Here is a 10,949-nt window from a genome sequence, read left to right as displayed (position 1 = left end):
CTGTCATAAAAATGCTCAGTGAGTTCAGGGTAGCAGTATGTGTTTTAGTTTTATTGCATCTATTCTGAATTTTTTAAAATGCAAATATTTTGTAAAAAATGATACACAACATGGAAAGTTGATAAATAATGCTTCATATCATGATCAATATTTATCTTGAAAATATGCACTAACTTTCACAAAGTATAAAGATCTCTACATATAATGTGCAGTGCACTAGTACATACAACCTCACAGGACTGTATGTAATATACAATAATACAGGACATGTAGATCCTTTAGATGTAAAGGAATTATCAATGTCATCTTGAATAATACACATAAAATTACACACTAATTTTTAAACTCTGTATTTGATATCCAATGTGATATTATATACACCTTTTACGGACTGATAAAAACAGATTTAGAACTATTTTTACATTGCACTATAGAGAATATCTCAAAGAAATACAATCCATTTTAGGAAAATTCAGTAGGAGAAATCAACTTTACTGTATTTTTGGGTAAGTCAATTAAGAATGTATTGGATTAAGAAACTGTGGTACATTTATACAATGGAGTATTACGCAGCCATAAAGAAGAAAGAAATCTTACCATTTGCAACAACATGGATGGACCTAGAGAACATTATGTTAAGTGAAATAAGTCAGACAGAGAAAGATAAGTACCCTATGATCTCACTTATTTGCAGAATCTAAAGAAAAGAATAAGTGAATGAACTAATCAGAAACAGTTTTGGAGACAAAGAGGAAAAATTGAGGGTTGCTAGATGGGCGGGAGGGGTGGGGGGTGGGGGGGAGGGTGAGGGGATTGGAGGGCAGTCGGTGACCACAGGATGGCCATGGGTTTGAAAATTAATCTGGGGAACGTAATTTGGTGGTTACCAGAGGGTAAGGGGGTTGGGGGGTGGGGGATGAGGGTGAGGGGGATCGGGTGTATGGTGGTGGAGGGGGAGATGACTCTGGGTGGTGAACGCACGGTGTGATTTATGGATGATGGGATGCAGAATTGCACACCTGAAATCTATGTAATTTTACTGACAATTTTCACCCCAATAAATTAAAAAAAAAAAAAAAAGAATGTATTGGAGAAACCTGGGTATGAAAATGGAAGAAATGGGAATATATTAAATAAACTATAATGTGGCATATGAAGAGACTATAAAGAACAGACATAATACAGATGTTTAGGATTTTCAAGATTTTACTTAATTGCCCTTTAAGAATACCCTTTATTTTTGACAAAATAAAAATTCATTTATTTGTATAAAATAACTACTTTATGGGCTACATCTTTGAAGTCTTGTTTTACTTGTTGTTTTCTCAGGGTATAAATGAAGGGGTTTAGCCTGGGAGCAACAGAAGTAGAATAGCTACTCCTTTGATCAATGATGCCTTTTCTTTTGCAGAGGGATTAGCATACATGAATATACAGCTTCCATAAGGAATGGAAATGACAATCATGTGAGAGGAACAAGTGGAGAAAGCCTTTTTGTCTCTGGTAGATGGGATTCTGAAAACGGTCCTGGTAATGTACATATAAGATGAAATCACTAATGCCAAAGTGAATAGCAAAGTTAGCAAAGCAAAGTAAAAACCGATTACTTCTAGGAGCCATGTATCTGAGCAAGACAGTTGTAAAAGGGGAAAATAGTCATATGCAAAGTGGTCAATGACATTGGAAGCACAGTAATCTAGATGCAGGAGAAGCATAAGGGGTGGGAAAATGGTCAGAAACCCTCCCAGCCAGGCACACAGCACCAGGAGGGTGCAGAGTTTCCTGTTCATAATGGTTGTATAATGAAGGGGCTTGCAGATGGCAACATAGCGGTCGTAGGACATGACAGTGAGAAGGTAAAATTCAGTCACCCCCATGAAAATAGAGAAAAATAATTGGGCTGCACAGTTATTATAGGAAATAGTTTTATCCCTGGTGATAATTGCCCCCAGAAATCTAGGGATACGTACAGTTGTAAATGAGATTTCTAAGAAAGAGAAGTTCCGGAGGAAGAAATACATAGGCGTCTGTAGATGGGACTCCACCAAAGTTAGGGTGATGATAGTCAGGTTTCCAGTGACACTTAATATATATGTGACAAATAAAAAGAGGAAAATCACAATCTGAAGGTCAGGATCATCAGAAAGACCTAGGAGGACAAACTCTGTGATCACTGTGTGGTTCCTGTTCATTTCTCTCCCACTCTCACTCTCTCTTTAGGTTTCAAAGATATTTAGGTAGAAAAAGTGTTAAAGGGAGCAGATGAAAGATATAATTCATCATGATCAATATCATCATCACTGATAAAACTCTAAAACATTTTCTGTAATCCATGCTGATTTTATTTTCTTCTGACTATCTTGTTTGCATTATGTCTTAATACATATTTGTGAGTCCTGCTTTACTAGTTCTCTTATTTTATATCAGAAGTTGGGAAATCTTCATGCAATAAGTCATATCACTGAGAGATGGTAAATAAAATCAATACTTCTAGTTTTGTCCAATTTATGTAAATCTTACATTTTTGTTGAAACAAGCATACGAAATATTCATTTTTCTTTCTTTTCTGTCCTGTATTTTTCAGAAGTTACCACCACCTAGAAACAGAAATGAATGATCTCAATTCCATCAAAAGGTAAAAGTGAAACTTAGAAGACTAAAGTAACAACCCGTTATACTTTTTATGACATAAGAAATCAATTAATGATTTTCTTAGAAAATAAAAGAGTTTTTATTTTTAATGATTTTATATATTAATTTTATCTTTAACATTAATATTTATAGGTGTGATTATCAAGATTATATGAGAACACTCTATATTATATAGTAATATATATTTACTATAAGATAGAGGCAGTAACCTAATTATTTTATTTAACAAACAGATAACATATTCACTTACTTATTGGTTTTTTAAATAATTCCATCAAAATCATTAATGTTTGACATCTTCTATCACTTGCAAGAAATTTATATATCAAAGCATTTTTATTTTTGACAAAGCTGAAAGTCACATGCAGTATTTATTTATTTTTCATTTTGCACTGAAGCACAAATTGGAAAAGTAACCACTTGCCTCAGATCTTAGCATCTCTGTCAACCAGTGCATTTTCCATTTGAACATCCTTCTTTCTGAGCTATTAAGCTTTATGAAAAAGTGTTTTATTCTCTTGTAATTCTGCCCCACATATATCTTTAACGTGAGACCACAGATCCATTAGAATATTTCAGAATAAGATGTCTCCCAGTCGTCCTAACCTACCAGTTGATTTCCAGTGTTGCTGGATATTCTATGCTGTAGATTTCGTTGGCTAAAACTGTGACAGTTACCTCCTTCATATTTTAGATAATCAAATTTCTGCTGTGAAGGATAGAACTCAAAATCATTGCTCCTCTGCCAGACACTAGCAAATTCACACTAATCAAATTTGATTTTATTTGTTCTCTATTTTATTATATGTGCTGCTGAAGCGAGCACAATTTTTTCTCTATTTTAAAGGAAATAGATCATGAACAAGAAAAGGAATATCATAAATCTTAAAAAGATGTGGAAATATACTATAGTCCTCTTCAATAATGTTGATCTAGACGTTTAAGAAAGTAATATGTAAAGAGAAAACTGAGAGACATAAGACAACTAAGATCTGACTTCCCTTCGGTTGCACATATAGCTCAAAATTTCCAAGTCTACTTGATTGACCTCAGAAGAGAGTTATGCACTGATCTCCTGGGAACAAGACAAAGTCCAGGTCACATCTTGGCTACATGATAGACCCTGAGGGATTTCTGGAAGACATCCTTGGATTTATTAATGGCCGTCTAACTCTTCTCTTAGTGAATCTCCCTTGGGAATGGTGGTGTTCTTTGCATCCCACAGAGGACCTGAAATGTTGACTTCTACAAAATTACTTCGATTAATCACAATTGCTTAATTTTCATGAGTAACATAAATAGTTGTGAATTCTACTTTCTTACAAAAATAGAACTCAATCTAATTTATTTAACCATCTTCTTGAAATATAAGAGTTTCCTACATACACCCTTTTTTTTATTCATTCTTAGGCTTTGTTAGTGTTGAGGCAGCAAGAAGCAAACTGTTTCATAGTTCTAAGTTAAATCATAACAATTATAAAGTACGTATTGCACTCACAATTTTTAAAATGCTGTTACATAGGTTGACTATGTCCACAATGTCCTATCCTCAACAGCCCTGCTCAGGTCTTGCAGACTCATGCCTATGGCTTCTTTTATGGAGTCAATCCATCTTATATTTAGTCTTCCTCTTTTCCTGCTGCCTTCTCTTTCTTTTGCTGCTTTCAAATTTTTTTTCTTTTACTTCTGACAATTTGATAACAGTATCTTTCAGTGTGGATTTCTTTAGCAAATTTCAAGTGTACAGTGTAATTATTAGTAACTATAGCCACCATGCTGTACATTAGATCTCCAGAATTTATGCATTCCACATAATTGAACCTTCGTTCGCTTTGACTAACCTCTCTCCATTTGTCAATCACCATTCCACTCTGCTTTTATGAGTTCAACTTTTTAAGATTCCACATGTAAGTGAGATTACACAGTGTTTTTCCGGGTCTGGCTTATTTCACTTGACATAATGTTCTCCAGATTCATTCATGTTAGCTATTTGTATGACTTCTTCTGAGATATATCAGGTGTATTCAGATTATTAGCTTATTTTGAAAATTGGATTATTTGGTTTTTGCTATTGATTTGTATGAATTTCTTATATATATTACATGTCAATCCCTTATCAGGTATAGGATTTGCAAAAATTTTCTCCCATTCTGTAGGTTGTCTCTTCACCCTGTTAATTGCTTTGCAGCTTTTTAGTTTGATGCAATCCCACTTGTCTGATTTTGATTTTGTTGCCTGTGCTTTTGGTATCATATCCAAAACAACCATTACCCAGACTAATGTCAAGGAGTTTTCCCTATAGTTTCTTCTAGTAGTTTTATAGTTTCAAATCTTTTTTTCTAAATTTTTAATTGGGGTATGTGTCTTTCCAGGACCCATCAGCTCCAAGTCAACTCATTGTATTCAATCTCGTTGCGGAGGGCACAACTCACCGGCCCATGTGGGAACCGGTGCCCCTGTTTTTATGAGAACTGTACTCTAACTAACTGAGCCAACCAGCCAACCTATAGTTTCAAGTCTTACATTTAAGACTTTGATGCATTTTGAGTTGTTTTTTGTGTATCTTGTGATAAGTGTCCAATTTCATTCTACTATATGTGGATATCTTTTCCCAAGACTATTTGTTGAAGACACTATGCTTCCCCAATTGTGTATTCTTGGCACTCTTGTTGAAGATCTATAAATGTATTTCTTGGTTCGCTATTTGGTTCCATTAGTTTATATGTCTGTTTTTATGCCAGTACCATAATGTTTTGATAACTGTATCTTTGTAATCTATTTTGAAATCAGGAAGTGTGATGCCTGTAGCTTTGGTCTTCTTGCTGAAAAGTGCTTTGGCTATTATTCATGATTACCAAAACTTGTAAGCAACTAAGATGTCCTTTAGTAGGAGAATGGATAAATAAAGTATGGTAATCCAGACAATAGAATATTATTCAGTTCTAAAAAGAAAAGAGGTACCAAGCCATGAAAAGACACAGAGGAAGCTTAAATGCATATTATAAAGTGAAATAAGACAATCTGAGAAGGCTACTACTGTATGGTTCAAACTGTAGTCATGCCCCACTTAACAAACAGGGATATGTTCTGAGAAATGTGTCATTAGGTGATTTCATTGTTATGTGAACATCAGATGGTGTTATACAAACCTGGATGGTGTGTTGTCTACTACACACCTATACAGAGTGTTACTGTATTGAATACTGTAAGCAATTGTAACATAATGTTAAATATTTGTGTATCTAAGCATATTTAAACATAGAAGTGATACAGTAAAAAGATGGTATAAAAGGTAAAAAATGGTACACCTGTGTAGGGCACTTACCATGAATGGAGCTTGCAGGACTGGAAGTAGGTCTGGGTGAGTAAGTTAGTGAATGTGAAGACCTGGGACATGACTGTACACTACTGTAGACTTTATAAACACTGCACACTTAGGCTACACTAAATTTATAGAACAACACAAGACTAAATGAAGCACAAGAGAAAATGATGCAATCAAGAGGCACAGTAAACACAAGAAGTATGAGTCTTCTGCAGTGTGACATGGCATACTGTTTTACGGCAAACCTTTTTTGTATAAGTAGAAAGAGTACACTCTAAAATAACGACAAATTATTAGTAATTTATTAGTAATTAGTAAATACATAAACCTGTAACATTGTCATTTATTATTGTCATCAAGTATTATGTATTGTACATAGTTGCATGTGTTATACTTTTATACGATTGGCGGCGCAGTAGTATTTACACCAGCACTACTGCAAACATGTGAGTAATATGTTATGCTACGACATTATGACTAGCTGATAGGAATTTTTTGGTTCCATCATAATCTTGTGGGATCACAGTCATATATGTGGTGTGTCCTTGACCAAAACATCATCATGTGGCTCATGACTGTATACAACATTCTGGAAAAGACAATACTATGGAGACAATAAAAAAATCAATGGTTGCTGAGTAGAAAGGAGACATGACTAAGCAAAGCACAGAAGATCATTAGGGAGGTAAAAATACTCTGTGTTATATTATAGTAATGAACCCATGTTATTATATATTTGTCCAAAACCATAGAATGTACAACATTAAGAGTGAACCCCAACACTAAGATAAGCTATGGACTTTGCATGATTTGTGAGGTGTCAATGTAGGACCATCCTTGGTTAAAAAAATAATGTGCCATTCTGGTGATGATGATGTTGATAATGGAGGCTGGTCATAGGTTCGGGCAAGGAGTGTCTGTGAGATTCTGTACCTTTCTCTCAAGTTTATCGTAAACCCGAAACTATTAAAAAATGTATAATTATTTGTTTTGGCTATTTGAGGTCTAGATTCCATATGAAATTTAGAGTTGTTTTTTTCTATTTCTATAAAGAATGCCATAGCTATTTGGATAGGAATTGCATTGAATCTGTAGATCACTTTGGCAGTCCAGGCATTTTAACACTATTAATTCTTCCAATCCATGAAAATAGTATGTGTTTCCATTTACCTTGTTTTCTTTAATTTCCTTCATCAGTATTTTATCATTTCAGTGTATAATTCTTTACTCTCTTTCTTTACATATTCTTAAGTATTTTATTCTTTTTGTTGTTATCATGAATGGGATTGTTTTCTTAATTTCCTTTTCATATAGTGTGCTGTTTGTGTAGGAAAACAACCGACTTTTGTATGTTGATTTTCTATCTTGCAATTTTACTGGTAACCTCTCTGACCTCAGTCTTGGCTCCGGAACCTGAAGCACCCCTGACACTTGGTTCTAGCCCTACTCTGCCACCGTCCGGGGGCTGTCCTGCCCACCCAGGGAACCAGGGTAGAAAGGCTCGTCAAATTGAATAGCAAAGTAAAACGAACTACTTCTAGGAACCATGTGTCTGAGCGAGATAGTTGTAAAAGAGAAAAACAGTTGCATGCAAAATTATTAATGACACTGGAAACAGTCATCCAACTGGAGGAGAAGCATAGAGGTGGGAAAATAGTCAGAAACCCCACAGCCATGCACACAGCATAAGGAGGGTGCAGAGTTTCCTGTTCATGATGATTATAAAATGAAGGGGCTTGCGGATGGTAACACAGTGATCATAAGACATGGAAAGTAGAATGAAAAATTCAGTAACCTTCAAGAAGATAAAGATAGTTAGGCTGCACAGCTGTTACAAGTAATGCTTTTACCCCTGGTGATAATTGTCTCCAGAAATTTAGGGATACATATAGTTGTAAATGAGTTCTGCGTTATTATTTTCTCCATATATTTTTCTACATTTACCAATTATTCAAATGTGCATATTCTACATTTATAATAAGAAAATAGCTATTATTTTTAATTCTTAAAATGTCACTATGTTTATTCTTCTCAATTATTTGACTAATTGTTAGTGTCTATTTTAATTTTTAAGTGAAATAAGTATATAAACTTTTATTGTGGATTCTTAAGAATAAATAAAATGGCAATAACTTACTGTTCATGATATTATGAACTTAACACCTACCAAGTCACCGAGTTTGACAAGTTACAACTCATGGTCAATATTTCTTCAAGTATATGCCAATTAATTCTTTATACTCAATATTATTTTATAGCAAATTCCATAGATCATATCATTTTATCTGTAAATATTTCAGTAAGAATCTCTCAAAATTAGACTTAAATATATCAGCAATCACATTATTGCACTTAATAAAAGCAATGTTTTCTTTATATTACAGATATCCTGACATATGGTAAACTGGTAAATTTCCACCTGTTTTGTACACATCAGAGTACTTTAAAGTTTTAAAATTTGGTTAGGATTAAAATCCAAATACTGTTCATACATTGTATTTGGTTAATAAATTGGTTTAATTTATAGTTTCCTTACATCTCTTTTTAAAAAAGTTATTGACATTTATTTGTCAAACTAAACTTTTTAAACAACATTTATATACATATACATAACAATGTTTCAAAACTATGGGGTGTTTATCTTATGTGGAATAACAAGATAAACAAATAAAAATCATAGACACAGACAACAGTTTAGTGGTTACCAAAAGGTATAGGAGGAGGTAGGTGGTAGAAGAGGGTAAAGGGGGTAAAATATATGGTGATGGAAAGAGAACCAACTCTGGGTGGTGAACACACAATGTAATATAGGTGATGTACTACAGAATTGTACATTTAAAACATGTAATTTTACTAACCAATTTCACCTCAATAAATTTAATAAAAGTTGGAAAAAAAACAAAAACAAAAAACTATGGGATGCAGGGAAAGCATTATTAAGAGAAAAGTTCAAAGCAATAAATGTGTACATTAAAAAACAAAATAAGATTTCAAATAAAAATATTAATTTCTATCTACGTTAAGTAGATAGAAAAAGAACAAATCATACCCAAAGTTAGCAGAAAGAAGTAACAATGATTAGAGCAGAAATAAATGAAAGAGAAAATAGAAAAAAATTGAAAAATTAACAAAACTCAGGACTGTCTTTTTGCAAAAATAAACAAAATTGACTAATCCTTATCTATCTAGACAATGAAAAAAAATCAGAAATAAAAGAAGGGACATTATTAACTGATGCCACACAAATAAAAAAAGTATCGTGACACTACTATGAAAAATTATATACCAACAAACTGGATGTCTGAGAAGAAGTAGATAAATTCCCAAAACATACAGCCTACCAAAATTAAATCATGAAGAAATAAAAAGACTGTGGAGACCCTTTATAACTAATATGGATATTGAAGCAGTAATCAAAAGTCTACCAACAAAGAAATGCTAAGGGACAGATGGCGTCACTGGTAAATTCTATTAAACATTTAAAGAAGAAAAAAGAGTGAATCACCGGAGTGAAAATAAAACCTATAAAATGGAAGGAAATATTTACAAACTCTGTATCTGATAAGGGGTTAATTTCCAAAATATATAAGGAACTTCTACAACTCAATAGCAAAAAGATAAATAAAAAATAAAAATCATATAATTATATCAATAGAGGCAGAAAAAGCATTCGACAAGATAAAACATCCATTTATGATTAAAATAATAAAATGGATATAGAAGGAAAGTACCCTAACATAATAAAGGTTCTATATGACAAACCTTCAGTTAGTATACTTAGTAGTGAAAAACTGAAATCTTTTCCTCTAAAATCAGGAACAAGACAAGGTTGCCTCCCGTCACCACTGTTATTCAACATAGTATTGAAAGTTCTAATCAGAGCATTAGGCAACAGAAAGAAACAAAAGGCATCCAAATTGGGAATGCAGTAGTTAAATTGTCACTTTTTGCAGATGACATTATTCTTGATGTAGAAAACCCTAAAGACGCCACCAAAAAAATATTAGAAAGAATAAACGAATATAGTAAAGTTTCAGATACACAATCAATGTACAAAAATCCACTGCATTCCTATATACTAACAATGAAATTTCAGAAAAAGAAAAAAGAAATTCCTTTTGCAATTGCAACAAAAAAGAATAAGATGCCAAGGAATAAACTTAACAAAGGAAGTGAAGGACCTATACACTGAAAACTATAAGACATTATTAAAAGTAATTAAAGAAGACATGAAGAAATGGAAAGATATCCCACGTTCATGGACTGGAAGAATCTACAGAGTTCAAATAGCTGTATTACCTACCCAAAGCAGAATACAGAGTTAATGCAATGCCCATCAAAATCCCAATGGCATTTTGTCGAGAAAGAGAATACAAAATCATGAGATTTATGGAATCACAAAAGACCTCGAATAGCCAAAGCGTTCTAAGAAAAAAGGAAAGGCTGTATCACACTCCCTGACTTCAATTTGTGCTATGAAGCAACAATAATCAAAGCAGCATGGGATTGGCAGAAAAAACAGACACAAAGACCAAAGAATAGAATTAAAAACCCAGAAATAAAACCAATATGTACAGGCAGATAATTTTCGACGAAGGAGACAAAAACATACCGTGGAGAAAACAAAGCCTCTTCAATAAATGCCGTGTTTCCCTGAAAATAAGACCTAGCTCTAATCAGATCTAATGCATCTTTTGGAGCAAAAATTAATATAAGACCCGGTATTATATTATATTACATTATATTATGCCCAGTATTGTATTATATTATATTTATTATAATATATTATATTATATTATATTGTATTGTAATATTATATACTATATATTATAGTAAAATAAGACTGAGTCTTACATTAATTTTTGCTCCAAAAGACACATTAGAGCTGATTGTACAGCTAGGTCTTATTTTCAGGGAAACACAGTGGTACTGGGAAAATTGGAAAGCCACATGCAAAAGAATGAAACTAGAC

At 33.2% G+C, this 10,949-nt stretch overlaps 1 protein-coding gene across 1 annotated transcript; it reads right to left on the bottom strand.

Annotated features, from left to right (window-relative positions):
* Window positions 1-1,346: 1,346 nt before the first annotated feature.
* On the bottom strand, window positions 1,347-2,021 carry LOC117029069 (olfactory receptor 6C3-like). Its single transcript, XM_033118052.1, has one exon. It carries the CDS (start codon window positions 2,019-2,021, stop codon window positions 1,347-1,349), a length of 675 nt encoding a protein of 224 aa, XP_032973943.1.
* Window positions 2,022-10,949: the final 8,928 nt, after the last annotated feature.

This window comes from Rhinolophus ferrumequinum, chromosome 10 (genome assembly GCF_004115265.2).
Source record: "Rhinolophus ferrumequinum isolate MPI-CBG mRhiFer1 chromosome 10, mRhiFer1_v1.p, whole genome shotgun sequence".
Classification (NCBI taxonomy): Eukaryota; Metazoa; Chordata; class Mammalia; order Chiroptera; family Rhinolophidae; genus Rhinolophus; species Rhinolophus ferrumequinum.
Note: the sequence above shows the minus strand (reverse complement) of the source record. Positions and strands in the feature narration are given on the sequence as shown.